This window comes from Salvelinus alpinus, chromosome 12 (assembly GCF_045679555.1).
Source record: "Salvelinus alpinus chromosome 12, SLU_Salpinus.1, whole genome shotgun sequence".
NCBI lineage: Eukaryota > Metazoa > Chordata > Actinopteri > Salmoniformes > Salmonidae > Salvelinus > Salvelinus alpinus.
The window spans coordinates 28,300,471-28,316,446 of NC_092097.1; the positions used below are offsets into that span (position 1 = coordinate 28,300,471).

Here is a 15,976-nt window from a genome sequence, read left to right on the forward strand (position 1 = left end):
GTGACGTTACATCGTCATCATTTGAGTTTTAACACTCCAAAGGGTTAAATGTGCTCATTTTGTCCATTAGTTGCTAAGGAAGTGAAGCCTCCTTATGCAGGAAACAGGGAGAGCAATTTCCTGTTATGCAGAAATGTTTTAAGGGACTGCTGTCCTCCAATCAGACTTCTGTCCTCCAATCAGACTTCAGATGTATAGGCAGGAAACAATGTCCAAATGGCAGCAGTCTCTGGGATCCCACACATTCTGTTTTCAGCTGGATGTCTCAGAGCCTATGGTCACACAGCCTCATGTGGAAAAGAAAACAATCCATTTTCCACACACAAAACGTTCATCAGCTTGGACAACATGGAATCCATCAGTTGTTTTTATATCATGCATGTTGTCAATTCCAGTTTGTCAATGCATCTAACATAGGCTATCTGTCTGATGAGGGCCAAAAGGCAATGCATTCTGGGTCAACGAGTCTTACAATTTCCTTGGGTTACAGTAGCCTACCCCATATTGGCAATTGGAATGCAAAAAGAAAAGATACTCATTGTGTATGCCTTTTCATGCAATGGCCATATGCTTTTCTATTTAAATTAACCGCTCTCATTAGTAGGCTACTCAATTTAAATAATAAGTTCAACTTTTCCTCCTCTATGTGTGTTGTTTTGAGGGCAAGTCAGTCCCTGACAGGGAAAAAAGGCGCTTCCTCCTCAGGAAACGCCAGGGGAGCACCTCCCGCGCTCAGCTCCCAACGCCAAACCCTCGTGCATCAATTTAGTCGCGCCTCTCACCACATACAATGCGCGCTTCACCAGGCGAGGACCACTACAGCTGGAAAGTAACTTGACGCAATAAAAACGACATAAGAAAACTAAAGTTATTATTTTACCTTGCTTGTCTTTGAATAGCTTGCTTACTGTTTCTTGGGATACGTGTTGTTGCATGGAATGTACGAGTTGTTGCTTTCTCACAAGGATTGATAAATGATAAACGGTTCGGATTTAGGCGCGGATGGTTCACGAAAATGAACACAGGTAAAATCACTTTAATTTGGACAAATGTACAAATCATGTAGGTCTAGACAACGTTTTGGTCAGTTCATAATAAAACGCTGATTGTCTGATTTGTTTTGTCCCTATAAAAAAGAGTGTAAGAATGTGTCCTACCCATATAAAAAAAATGGGAAAGGGACTGTGTGTGGAGGTAGGGAGACATACTTCCCACTAAGCAGGGACCAACGCCAACGTCTTTTGGATGTCTTTTATTGGTCCTGTCCAAACCGTTTTTAGTTTTTTTGGTGCAGCCTTGATTTCAAGTAGATTTTTGGTCATGTCCCCCCCAAAAAAAAATCTGGAACATTCATAGTCGTCTGAGTGGTGTAACCCATTTAACCCTTGTGCTTTCGCTGGGAAAAAAATATGTCCATTGTGGTATGGGTTAGATTGACCTGCACAGGTTAAACACACTCAAGACAGTCAAAGAATCATGTAAAAACAGCCAAAACGATATTTTGTCTTGTCAGACCTTTCAGAAAGAAGAAATACACGAACATTTGATTTCCAAAACTCTATATTTAAGAACTATTTTTTTAAATTTTTGAGTGTCTATGTCAGAGATCTGCTGCTCTCGCACTGAGAAGGAGAAGCTTGGGAAAGCTCATTTTCACCCAAACATAATTATAAAAGTGCAACCAGAACCAGTCAAAACAAAATACATCAAAGTCGTGTTTATTTTGGACCTGTGCAAATACCTATACACATGAAAGTCCCCGGGTAAAATGACCCACATCATGTTTGTATACAAAATCTACACAGACATTCCACAACACATCAGTGTGTCCACATTTTGAAGTTAGGTTCATGACCCTAAATGAGGAAAAGTTATTTAATTTCATGGAGATAAAGAGAGGTTAACTAGTAACTCAAAAGTGGAAATGGGTCAAATTGAACCGCAACATAATAGGAGGGTTAACAAACCAAACATTGAAATACTGTAGAAGGTGAAGTAGAAACCCAAACTGGTCTGTGCATCAATACCTGTATATAGTAAAATACGGTATACCGCCCAGCTCTAGTATTGTACAGTATAATGTATTGTATTGTACCCTACTTTACTCGACTCTACTCTACTCTACTTTACTCTACTCTATACTACTCTCTGAATATAACTACTGTACCGTACTGTACTCTACTGTGCTCTACTGTACTGAACTGTACCTTACTGTACAATCTTGTAAAACATAGCCTAGATGTCTATGATTCGCTCAGATCTGGTCTGGTTTGGGCCAACCAAATTGTGTACTTGTTGGGGGCGGAGCTCATTAGAATAGCACCCAGCATGCTGTGCACGGGTTTGTTTCACATTTTGGTAATTTAGCAGACTTACAGTCAGTGCATTCAACTAATGTAGATAAACAACAACATATCACAGTCATAGCAAGAAAAAAAATCTCATTGTAGTTGAAGTTGTCTGTTGGTTTATTCTGTAAATTGGACTACTTTAAGTATCATTGCTGCCAGATTTAAAACTTTTGAAAAAAACTTTTGAAAAAGCTAAGTGCATGTGACAGATGGGAGCAATAATAAATATTCTATGCTGCAATCTTCAGTTTGGCCCTCTTTCCTATATAAAATAGATGTACAAATGATTATTGTGATATAATGCTAACTTCATTGAGAATTAATGTGCTGTTGATATTTGACCATAGAATCAATAACCAAAATTCTTAAAAATACCTATACTTTTTTTCAATGTCTGTAATGACATCTTTTCAACTTTCATTCATAACCGAAAATGAACATGATTTTAATTTAACATCCGGAAAATATGTTTTTTCAACATCCAGAAAATATGTATTTTAAACACCTTTTGGATGTCTTCTCAACATTATTTGCTTACTGATTTGTGCAAACTACAATAATTGGTGGAAGTTGACAAGACCTGGGATCATAATGCCACAGACTGGGATAGCCTATAGCCATTCAGGCAAGCCTAATAGAGAGCAAATTGTTGCTTAGATATAGAATTGATCATGCAATTCCAATCATATTATTTCAACCATTGAAGTCCCAAGTGTGAAACAGTCTCTAGGTCTGTAGTGAATATCTGAGACTTTGAAAAACTACAATGCAGTAGTTATCTGCGATGCAGTGTTTAGGGAAAATTGCTGTTGATGGTCTAAAAATAAGCTACATGACCAAAAGTATGTGGACATCTGCTCGTCAAACATCTCATTCCAAAATCATGGACATTAATATGGAGTTGGTCCCCCATTTGCTGCTATAACAGCCTCCACTTTTCTGGAAGGCATTCCACTAGATGTTTGAACATTGCTGCGGGGACTTGCTTCCATTCCACCACAAGAGCATTAGTGAGGTTGGCCACTGATGTTGGGCAATTAGGCTTGGCTCGCAGTCGGTGTTCCAATTCAACCCAAAGGTGTTCGATGGGGTTGAGGTCAGGTCTCTGTGCAGGCCAGTCAAGTTCTTCCACACTGATCTCGACAAACTCTTTTTGTATGAACCTCGCTTTGTGCACGGAGGCATTGTCATTCTGAAACAGGAAAGGGCCTTCCCCAAACTGTTGCTACAAATTTGGAAGCACAGAATCGTCTAGAATGTCATTGTATGCTGTAGCATTAAGAATTCCCTTCACTGGAACTAAGGGGCCTAGCCCGAACCATGAAAAACAACCCCAGACCATTATTCCTCCTCCACCAAACTTTACAGTTGGCACTATGGATTCTGGCAGGTAGCGTTCTCCTGGTATCCGCCAAAACCAGATTTGTCTGTCGGACTGCCAGATGGTGAAGTGTGATGCATCACTCCAGAGAACTCCAGAGAACAGAGTCCAATGGCGGCGAGCTTCGCATTGCGCATGGTGATCTTAGGCTTGTATGCGGCTGCTCGGCCATGGAAACCCATTTCATGAAGCTCCCAACGGACAGTTCTTGTGTTTACGTTGCTTCCAGAGGCAGTTTGGAACTCGGTAGTGAGTGTTCCAACCGAGGACAGATCATTTTTATGCGCTACGTGCTTCAGTACTCAGCGACCCCGTTCTGTGAGCTTCTGTGGCCTACCACCTCGCGGCTGAGCCGTTGTTGCTCCTAGACGTTTCCACTTCACAATAAAAGCACTTACAGTTGACCGGGGCAGCTCTAGTTGGGCAGAAATGTTACAAACTGAGTTGTTGGAAAGGTGAAATCCTATGACGGTGCCACGTTGAAAGTCGCTGAGCTCTTCAGTACGGGCCATTCCTACTGTCAATGTTTGTCTATGGAGTTTGCATGGCTGTGTGCACGATTTTATACACCTGTCGGCAACATTGTGGCTCAAATAGCCAAATTCCATAATTTGAAGGGGTGTCCACATACTTTTGTATATATAGTGTACATCTAATATATCTAGTATAATATGTATATCTAAACACATGAGTGATGAGGATTTTATTGACACCAGATATTCTTTTGATAATGCCATTATGGATTTATGACAAGGTTGTCAATGGCATTAGACCAATTAGTGAAAAGAATATCAGAATTGGGCTGCCTGTCTAAACACAGCCTATGATGCATGTCACATTGCAACTTTATGGAGAATCTGATTGGTTCTTCATGGTCCAGCTAGGGGTTCTGTTTTCCTCAGAGGATGGAGATCATATAGTTGATTGATCTGTTGAGGTCATGTTTGACCAGTTGTGCTGTCATGTGTTTTCTTTTGTTGTTTTGTCCTTTGATACTCACACCTTCAAAGGAGCAAAAACAGTCTGAGAGGGGCTTCTCTCCAGTGAATCGCAGGAAGTGACTTGGGGGAAATCCTTTAATAAATCCTTTAGTGTTGTAACTTTTGTCCCTCTAAGAAAAGTCTCCACTTGCAATACCCTTCCCAGGTTCCTTATCTGTTTGAAGGCTATCACAGCACAAAGATAGTTAGAAACAACTTAGGCTATGCTTTTCATAATGATATGAGGTAGTATGATGAAAGTTGATTTAAAGATAGCCTACAGCATTTCAATCTCTTCTGACGCTATATGCATTGTTCCTGCAGATCGCTAACCTCATGATTCCTCCCCTGTATGTTTTGAATATTCAATTTCTGATTGAAGTCGCTAATGATGATCTCTTTTGTTTTGTTTTCAGATTTTAAGAAGCCTCCTCTTGCTCCTAAACCAAAGCTTATGAGTTACCTCTCCTTCAAGCTGCCATCCCCACTCATGTCCCGGCCCTGCTCCTCAGCCAGGGGCCCCAAACCTCTCATTGCCCCCAAACCCAAAGTACCACATGACCTTGAGGGGCGTGACTCTTCCCTGTTCTCCAACAACAGCCAGGAGGGGTGCGCCAACGGGGACCTGCTGCCCTCAGGCGAGGAGCTGGACCAGGAGAACGAGCCAGAGGACTCTCTGAGTGGAGAGCAGGGGCTAGAGGAGGAGCCAGTGGAACCTCAGTATTACTCAGACGCTCTCAGTTCAGGGGTCAATGAGAATGGGTATGAAGAGCAGAGGGAACAGGAGGAAAAGATGATGCAGGAGGAAGAGAAGGACTGGAGGTTAACTGACAGGGTTCAAACAGAGGTGGATTCTTTGGAAATGCTGACGGTCAGTAATGCTGGATTCACAATTGACTCAGTGGACACGGTGGAGATGATCGATTCGGACATCAATGATGACATCTACGCTGAGGGCAGCTATGCAGGCGAGGCGCTGGCCGACAAAGATGGCCTCTCGGTGTGCGACCTCTCCATAACCAGCATTGAGGAGGAGGAGTCAGCATGCTACCCCTGTGAAACTGGGCCTGGGAAAGAGGAGAGGGATGTAGAGGAGGAGAGGGAGCAGGAGGTGGAGTGCCGAAGAGAGGAAGAAAAAGAAGCAGCTGATAGCACAGCAGACGAAGTAACAGAATCTCTTTCTGAGGAACCCATAGCTCTCCTCATCAAAGACAACAAAGAGGACCTTGTTACCCAAGAGCATTCATCCTTCAAGGAGGATGAGGAGGAAGCAGAGGAATCCTTACCTAACCCTGGTAGTCCTCACAATTTCCTACAGGAGGACGATGGAAATAATGTAATTGGTCCTACAAATGAGAGAGTAGAAAGGTACCAACCATTTTCCATCATTGACAAAGACCCCATGACTATTCAGTACAAAATGGAAGGAGGTGAGTGCCAACAAAGCCACCATAAAGCAGATCAACTCTTTGACACAGAGGAAGAAGCAGCTGAGCCCAGCCTGGAGCCTTATTACATATCAACTGAGGACATCGTGAACCCAGAGCAGTGCCCCACAGAGGGCAAAGTTCACGGATTGGCAGAGAGTGAGAGCACTCCGGAGGAATCTTCACTGGCCACCACAGAGACCATGGAACCCAGTGAGTATGCAGCCATAGGTGACAATGACTCGCTGTGTGATGACTCTGACGACATGGGGAAGATTGAGTGTGTCTCCTCTGAGGACTACGTTGAGATAGATGACGATGATAATGATGACAGGGAGAACATGACAGGTTCATGTCAGAGAAGGATGCCTGGATTCCAGACGGTGGAGGCTTTCTTTAACCAGAGTAACAACCAGCCCCGTTTCAGGCTGCTGTCCATCTCTGTGCCAGCGGACACAGACACCTCCCAGGTCTTGTTGTTCTCTGACAGCCAGCTGCGCTCCCCAGATGACTCTGATGTGTTCAGGGATGAGGAGGACCTAGAGGGCCACATCATTCCCTACCTGGATGAGACAACAGACACAGAAGAGAACCTCAGTGATGAGCATGTCTACGAAGAGGCCGGCCTGGACTCAGAAGGGGAGAATTTCCTGCCTTTTGACAGGAAGTCCATTGTCACCAGGTCCCGGTCGCTGTCGGGGAAAGTGCCTGGTTATGTACCTGAGACGGTCCCTGAGGAGGCGGGCTCAGAGTTCCATGTTCAGAACTACTGCGAGGTGGGATTGGACCGGAGGGGACCCGCGTTGAGCAGCAGCCCCATGTTAAACTCAACCCGGGCCAAGAGCTCATCCAAACCACATCGCTTTCTCCTGTACCCCCGCTCCTTCTCCATGGAGAGACGGGACCTTCCCCTAAGTGTGTACAGGGAGGGCCAGGGTTCCCCGGGGGAGAGTAGGGAGGACAGCCTCTCTCTGCCGTGTGTCACGGGCTCTTCTGGAAGCTTCTCCCAGCGAAGCCCGCTGCCCTCCAGCGGCCTGTCCACCCCTACATCAATGGTGAACATCCCTCCTCCCTTCGAGCTGGCCTACATCACCAAGAAGCCCATCACCAAAAGCTTTCCGTCCCTGTTCATCGAGGGAGACTCCCCAGACAGGCAGAAGAAGAAGAAGTCCTCCTTCAAGCGCTTCCTGATGTTGAAATTCAGGAGAAAGACGGAGAGCAAGCTGCTGGTGGATATCAACGTGTCCTCCTCCAGGTCCTCCTCTGAGTCCAGCCACCATGGCCCTGCCAGGGTCCTTGATTCAGACAGGCGCAGCACAGGCAGCTCCCCGCAGCTCAAGTCCTGGACAGCCAGTAAGCCCCAGCGCTCTCCAGAGTCCCCATCCACCTTTCTGTTCTATAAGGACGGGAAAAGAAAAAGGGGTTCTGTGGCTTTCCTCAACCGCAGCGTGGCCCGGGTAGAGTCCTTCGAGGATCGCACTCTCGCCCCCTTCACCCCCATCCCCCTGACTAAACCCCGCTCCATCTCCTTCCCCAACGCTGACACATCAGACTACGAGAATATCCCCGCCCAGACTCTCAACTCCGACTATGAGAACATCCAGATCCCCTCTCGGAGGCCTGTACGACCGGGGGCCTTTGCAGAGTTTTTTGATCATCCGAGTCGGGCGCTGTCTTCTGCCAATGACACCGATGGTTACGTAGATATGAGTAGCTTCCCTGGGTTTGAGAGAATTGCTCAATCGTCTGAGCAGGAGCCTGAAAGGTATGGGGACATTTTTGTTTATACCTTTAAGTTGTATAGTTTGCACGTGTGTGTTATTAGTGTGTGTGTGTGTGCAAAATGTAAAACTTGTAGTTCAGACTTGATTTTCCCTTAATGTATCAACCTCTGCAAAAATTTCCATTAATTATAATCCACATAATAATTCACATTTATTGCTTTAGTAAACTGGCTCAAATTAAGATACTACATCTGTAGGAGTGAATAAATCATTGAGGAACAGACATAACAATTAATTTGGGCAGTTCATAGTTTTTCTGCCTTGGATGGCTACCTAAGGGATACGGTAGGGGAGAGTGGGGTAAATTGAGCCAAAGTGGTAGGTTGAGCCACCCTTGTTTGTTGGAAACCATACACACAATGTATCATTTGACCAAATATTTTGGAAGAGGTCATCATTTCATGTAGTCTGTGAAGGAGGAAACCACATGGAAACAGTGTTAAGCAAGTTTGGTAAAAAAAAGAAAAGATTTTCACCAAGTCAAATTAATTTATTGTGTTGAGGTTTCATGATGCTTGTGTCTAAACCTAGCTCCAATTGCGCTGTTGGAACTACTGTAGGAACTAAAGCATTTCGCTACACCCACAATAACATCTGCTAAATATGTGTATGTGACCAAAAACATTTGATTTGATAATTTTAAGATTGTTCTATACATCACTCTTTAAGCTTCAATATGAGGTCCTAAACCTAGCATGGGCTAATATGGTATTTTTTTTGTTGCCTTGAGGTAAGTTGAGCCAATGGTTGAGCCAATAGCAAGTTGAGAAAATTGAAGTGTTTTCTTCGCAGGCGTAATATGCAAGGCTTTATCGCTGGGATATGAGGTAACAATAGGGACTGGCCTATGTTAAAAGTGTTTGAAAAAAGTACAAAGTATTTGTTAGATGTTCAGCCTGTGTTAAAAGATGCTTAAAATGATTAAAAGACAAAAAAGCTATTGTGATTGTGTTGAATTGTATTTGGGAAATAAAGATAGACATGGTTTTAAAAAGGTAGTGGTAATATTTTGTTCAGTACAGACATTTGTAGGCGGCTTAACTTACCCTGTACCACTGCTTAACTTACCCCATACCCTTTTTTTGGACAAGCTATGTTTTCAAAACAGTAATGTTTACATGAATTCAGATTTTTTTCCAGGGATACACAACATCCTGAAATATATGTAGGTATATTTGTTAGAAAGAATACTATATTTCTTTTGACGGAGTGATGCTGAATGAAATTATCTTTTCAACTTACCCAACGCTCCCCTACCTACGAGTCCCATGATTGGTGGGGCTGGACAGTGGACAAGGGATTCTGTTTTGTTGGACAAGCTGAGTCCATAGTGAAGTGAACTGTGTGAAATGCAGAGTATTCTCCTCACACCTTCACTGTTGTTATGGTTTTTGCGGGGATGATCTCCAGTGCTGGGCTGACATTACCCCCTCCCCCCTCCCCCCTCCCCCTGCACCCCCACAGTACTGCACCCTTATTATACAGACCTCCCCAGATGATTAATTGTCAGAGCATTTTGGAGTCATCCCTCTTCCCTCCAGCCAATCAGAAACAGGATTGGGAGATACAATCTGAGTGTTCTGTGTGCTCTATGATGTGTTGCCCTCAGCATAGTAGCCACGTTTATTATTCTGGAGGTGCATGGGAGGTAATCATAAGGGTGTGTTGATACACAGGACTCTGGGAATCCTCTGAATTGGTGATGCTGTTGCGTGTTGTTGCATCATACGCATCCAAATGATGTTCAGTTCACATTAAAATTATGCATTGGCACTAAGACATTTGAAATGAAATTGTTTGCAAATAAAGGGTCAGAGATCCACTGCCTGTACCAACCACACGTCTTACTGTATTTTACTCTAACATTTGAACTGATATGGGTTTAGACTGCACATGTTGACTGTCTTTATTGTGCATAGCAGACTATTTGGCTGTTGATCAGTTTGTAATGGTCAGAAGGATCAGACTGTAGTTTCTGCGGGAGGTTGGTCAGCAGTGGTCAGGGGCTCTGTCTGTAGGTGTTGGATGGAGGTTGGTCAGCAGTGGTCAGAGGCTCTGTCTGTAGGTGTTGGGTAGAGGTTGGTCAGCAGTGGTCCGGGGCTCTGTCTGTAGGTGTTGGGCGGAGGTTGGTCAGCAGTGGTCCGGGGCTCTGTCTGTAGGTGTTGGGCGGAGGTTGGTCAGCAGTGGTCCGGGGCTCTGTCTGTAGGTGTTGGATGGAGGTTGGTCAGCAGTGGTCCGGGGCTCTGTCTGTAGGTGTTGGGTGGAGGTTGGTCAGCAGTGGTCAGGGGCTCTGTGTGTAGGTGTTGGATGGAGGTTGGTCAGCAGTGGTCCGGGGCTCTGTGTGTAGGTGTTGGATGGAGGTTGGTCAGCAGTGGTCAGGGGCTCTGTGTGTAGGTGTTGGATGGAGGTTGGTCAGCAGTGGTCAGGGGCTCTGTCTGTAGGTGTTAGGTGGAGGTTGGTCTGCAGTGGTCCGGGGCTCTGTCTGTAGGTGTTGGGTGGAGGTTGGTCAGCACTGGTCCGGGGCTCTGTCTGTAGGTGTTGGGTGGAGGTTGGTCAGCAGTGGTCAGGGGCTCTGTGTGTAGGTGTTGGGTGGAGGTTGGTCAGCAGTGGTCAGGGGCTCTGTCTGTAGGTGTTGGGTGGAGGTTGGTCAGCAGTGGTCCGGGGCTCCGTCTGTAGGTGTTGGGTGGAGGTTGGTCAGCAGTGGTCCGGGACTCTGTCTGTAGGTGTTGGGTGGAGGTTGGTCAGCAGTGGTCAGGGGCTCTGTCTGTAGGTGTTAGGTGGAGGTTGGTCTGCAGTGGTCCGGGGCTCTGTCTGTAGGTGTTGGGTGGAGGTTGGTCAGCACTGGTCCGGGGCTCTGTCTGTAGGTGTTGGGTGGAGGTTGGTCAGCAGTGGTCAGGGGCTCTGTGTGTAGGTGTTGGGTGGAGGTTGGTCAGCAGTGGTCAGGGGCTCTGTCTGTAGGTGTTGGGTGGAGGTTGGTCAGCAGTGGTCCGGGGCTCTGTCTGTAGGTGTTGGGTGGAGGTTGGTCAGCAGTGGTCCGGGACTCTGTCTGTAGGTGTTGGGTGGAGGTTGGTCAGCAGTGGTCCGGGGCTCTGTCTGTAGGTGTTGGGTGGAGGTTGGTCAGCAGTGGTCCGTGGCTCTGTCTGTAGGTGTTGGGTGGAGGTTGGTCAGCAGTGGTCAGGGGCTCTGTCTGTAGGTGTTGGGTGGAGGTTGGTCAGCAGTGGTCCGGGGCTCTGTCTGTAGGTGTTGGGTGGAGGTTGGTCAGCAGTGGTCCGGGGCTCTGTCTGTAGGTGTTGGGTGGAGGTTGGTCAGCAGTGGTCCGGGGCTCTGTCTGTAGGTGTTGGGTGGAGGTTGGTCAGCAGTGGTCCGGGGCTCTGTCTGTAGGTGTTGGGTTGGAGGTTGGTCAGCAGTGGTCCGGGGCTCTGTCTGTAGGTGTTGGGCGGAGTTTGGTCAGCAGTGGTCCGGGGCTCTGTCTGTAGGTGTTGGGTGGAGGTTGGTCAGCACTGGTCCGGGCCTCTGTCTGTAGTTGTTGGGCGGAGGTTGGTCAACAGTGGTCCGTGGCTCTGTCTGTAGGTGTTGGGCGGAGGTTGGTCAACAGTGGTCCGTGGCTCTGTCTGTAGGTGTTGGGCGGAGGTTGGTCAACAGTGGTCAGGGGCTCTGTCTGTAGGTGTTGGGTGGAGGTTGGTCAGCAGTGCTCAGGGGCTCTGTTTGTAGGCTAGGTGTTGGCTGGAGGAAGGCCTGGGTGTGGAACCTGTGAGGTCATTGTCAGGTCATCCGTGGGAGGAATCGTACTGCCTTTGAGCGCCCACTTCCCTGTTTATGCGAAATGCCGAACAAGAGAGGGGGTGGGGGACTTTACAGGGCTTACAGTACATACAGTACTGTACCTCAACTGGCGTGCACCAAGTTGAGATGTAACAGTAGGGTGACCTAACACCTCCAGTAGCCTTGGTGCCAGTCTGCTTAAGCCAATATGTGGTTGAGTTGTTTGTGGTGTTTAATGCAGAAACAGTCAAGCACCGTGTTACACCTCTTGTGATAGCATTAATAACAGCACTGAACATGATTTGTACCCCAGTCTTCTATACATCTATTTTCACTATTTTAGCCACTGTAGAATACTTACTATCCAATAAACCAAATCCTTCAGTATATTTAAGGTCATTGAGCAGTGTCCACTCACCCTCCCACTATCAGCAGAAGGAACAAATAGGCTCACAAAGAGCCTGGGGAAGCGGGTAAGAATAATTGTTTTTCTCCTTTTGTAATTTGCCACTGTAGATTTAGCCTTCGGCTGTCCTAAAACAGCATAGCACAAATGCTGCAGAGACTGGGATGCTATTGCCTTGAGTTGCCAGAGTGCGGAAGTTGTAACATGCTGAGATTAAGAAGTGGTTTTGGTGGGAAATGATTTGGAGGTTGAAAACTGAGAACTGACTTAATGATCTGATTTGGTCCATGGCACTAGCATTAACTGGGAAGGTACTAATCTGCTATATACAGTACCAGTCAAAAGTTTGGATAAACCTACTCATTCAAGAGTTTTTCTTTATTTTTACTATTTTCTACAAATAATTTAAATATATAGAAATAAATGTATAAATAAATACATTATCTACCTATAAATAATAGTTTAGACATCACACTGTGTAATAACACATGGAATTAAGTAGTAACCAAAAAACTGTTAAACAAATGTAAATATAAAATATATTTGAGATTCTTCAAAGTAGCCACCCTTTGCCTTGATGACAGCTTTGCACACTCTTGGAATTCTCTCAACCAGCTTCATGAGGTAGTCACCTGGAATGCATTTCAATTAATCGGTGTGCCTTGTTAAAAGTTCATTTGTGGAATTTCTTTCCTCTTTAATCAGTTTGAGCCAATTAGTTGTGTTGTGACAAATTCTCTAAAATGACATTGGAGGCGGCTTATGGTAGAGAAATGAACATGAAATTATCTGGCAACAGTTCTGGTGGACATTCCTGCAGTCAGCATGCCAATTGCACGCTCCCTCAAAACTTGAGACATCTGTGGTATTGGGTTGAGTGACAAAACTGCACATTTTATGTGGCCTTGTATTGTCCCCAGCACGAGGTGCAACCTGTGTAATGAACATTCTGTTTAATCAGCTTCTGGATATGCCACACTTGTCAGGTGGATGGATTATCTTGGCAAAGGAGAAATGCTCACTAACAGGGATGTAAACAAATTTGTGCACACCATTTGAGAGAAATAGGCTATTTATGTGTATGGAACATTTCTGGGTTATTTTATTTCAGCTCAGAAAAGATGGGACTAAAACTTTACATGTTGCATGTATATTTTTGTTCAGTGTAGTAACTTCCTATCTGTGAGAAGCAAAGAATGCAACCCCATACATGTTGTTAATTTTTTGGGAGAATTGTCTAATGTACATTTCAGTGGTGTTAAACCCATTGGAGCATGCAGTGAAGCACATCATTCACACTGTCACAGCAATAAGAATCACCGGGGTCTGCCACGCTGCTAACTCACAGATGTGTTGTCATTAGAGCATTAGCGCACACTCCCCACTGAGCCGCAATCATTAGCATATCCACCCAGGCTCCCAGCAGAAGTGCATCTGTCAGCATGTACCATCCCATGGCCTGGGTATGGCTGTGTCGCTGGAGGCACTATAGAAGGTTTATTGGTCTCTCCCCACGCTGAATCTATTGTCTATCTATTGTCATAATTTCACATTCATGCTATCCATACTTCTGATGGTCCTCCACATACTGTAGCTTTGCTATTATTACAGCAGTATTTTAACATGGAGGCATATAAAGTCAACTCAGACGGTTGAGTGCAATTCATCTGCGTCATATATCTCACAGATAAAGCTTTATGGAGAGAGGAGAGTAGGACTGCTCTAACTAAGAGACAAATTATGTGGAGGAAACTGAAATAAACTGTGTACAAAACAGTAGGAACACATTCCTAACATTGAGTTGCACCCCCTTTTGCCATCAGAACAGCCTCAAGTCATAGGAGCACAGGGAGTTCCACAGGGATGCTGGCCCATGTTGACTCTTTGGGTGGTGGACCATTCTTGATGCACACAGGAAACTGTTGTGTGAAAAACTCAGTAGCGTTGCAGTTCTTGACACACTAAAACCGGTGCCCTGGCACTTACTACCATAACCCGTTAAAAGGCACTTAAATCTTTTGTCTTGCCCATTCACCCTCGCAATGGCACACATGCACTATCCAGGTCTCATTTGTCTCAATGTTGAAAAATCCTTCTTTAAAGTGGATTTAACAGGTGACATCAATAAGGGATCATAGCTTTCACCTTGATTCACCTGCCAGTCTATGTCATGGAAAAAGCAGGTGTTCCTAATGTTTAGTGCACTCAGTGTATTGAAACAACTTTATAGACTTTATATCAATGAAAAAGCTGTATGAAGATAAGAGTTCATGTTGTGGTCTGTAGATAAAGACATTAATGATTGAAACGGCATACATACAGCGCGTTGGAGTGGGCAGATAGAATCTTGAAACATTACTCTAACACCGTCATTGTTCTCTTCCTGAACAAATGGTTTTTAATTCGTTTCTCTAAGAGCCTTTGAGTTTTATGAGCCATTCATCAACTGGCGACACCGTGGCCTATGAGAGATCACTCTGGGGTTGATTAATCCTCCTTTCCATTGATCTGACATGTTCCTCTTAATTTCCTATAAAGACGCGTTACCAGATCTCTCTGTGTTGGTTTGGAAATGGACACCAGCTGAAGACAAGCTGTGTCTCACTGTGTCTCCGGACTTCATATTCATCTGAAGAATGTTTTTTATTATGTTTCATCATTTTTTATCTGTCTAACAATCAGAGTTTTGTCTTTTATGGATTTGATCCACTGCCCATCCGATGAATTCCTCCCTGTAAATGTCCTTGGGTTTAGCAATATCTTTGATGGGTTCACTACTGCCCCTCTCTCGCTCCCTCTCTCTCTATCTCTCTATCTCTCTCTCTCTCTCTCGCTCCCTCTCGCTCCCTCTCGCTCCCTCTCGCTCCCTCTCTCTCCCTCTCTCTCTCCCTCTCTCTCTCTCTCTCTCTCTCTCTCTCTCTCTCTCTCTCTCTCTCTCTCTCTCTCTCTCTCTCTCTCTCTCTCTCTCTCTCTCTCTCTCTCTCTCTCTCTCTCTCTCTCTCTCTCTATCTCTCACACTCTCAGTCTCTCTCTCCCTCATCATCTGCCAGATTTCAGTTTACCAACAAAAATGTTATGGTATTGCACTGTCTGTGTGTGTGTTTGTTGATGTACTGTACATATGAAGAGATTCATTCCAAAACGCTATATATCCATTTTCAGAAATGTTGGTAATTAGCTTTTTTTGTTAAAGAACTTATGAAAGAGATTGGTGTGTTTTTACATTATCTAATCATGGCATGGGGTTGTTTAATGACAGACATGTACAGTATTTGTTTGAAATCTATCACTTGATGGTTTCATTTCAGAGAGACAAATAATTATGTTTTTTTGCAAGACTATATAAGTAGTACTGCTAGGTTTTACACAGTCAAATGTAACAAATAACTACATTTTTTTATAGAGAACCTTAGAAATGATACATTTGTGACATCAATATAGTATTATTTCTATTATTATTAATCAATACAGTAATATGACATCTTTATATAGACATTTACATTTGACATTTTGGTCATTTAGCAGATGCTCTTATCCAGTGCGACTTATAGTTAGTGTTAATATTGAGTTGCACCCCCCCTCTCTTTTACCCTCAATTCCTCGGGGCATGGACTCTACAAGGTGTCCAAAGCGTTCCACAGGGATGCTGGCCCATGTTGACTCCAATGCTTCCCACAGTTATTTCAAGTTGGCTGGATGTCCTTTGGGTGGTGGACCATTCTTTGAATTTTTATTTCAACTTTTACCCCTTTTTCTCCCCAATTTCATTATATCCAATTGGTGGTTGCAGTCTTGTCCAATCGCTGCAACTCCCGTACGGACTCAGGAGAGGCAAAGGTCGAGAGTCCTCCGAAACATGACTCTGTCAAGCCGCACTGCACGCTT

At 44.8% G+C, this 15,976-nt stretch overlaps 1 protein-coding gene across 3 annotated transcripts in view; it reads left to right on the forward strand.

Annotated features, from left to right (window-relative positions):
• Positions 1 to 791: 791 nt before the first annotated feature.
• LOC139536600 (FYVE, RhoGEF and PH domain-containing protein 5-like) overlaps positions 792 to 15,976 on the forward strand; it is a 57,151-nt gene continuing 41,966 nt past the window's right edge. For all 3 annotated transcript variants that reach the window (XM_071337254.1, XM_071337256.1, XM_071337255.1), the window contains exons 1-2: positions 792 to 1,025; positions 5,129 to 7,904. In XM_071337254.1, the coding sequence (XP_071193355.1) occupies positions 1,016 to 1,025; positions 5,129 to 7,904 (2,786 nt within the window). In that variant the 5' untranslated portion in view covers positions 792 to 1,015. The remainder of the gene's footprint in view (positions 1,026 to 5,128; positions 7,905 to 15,976) is intronic.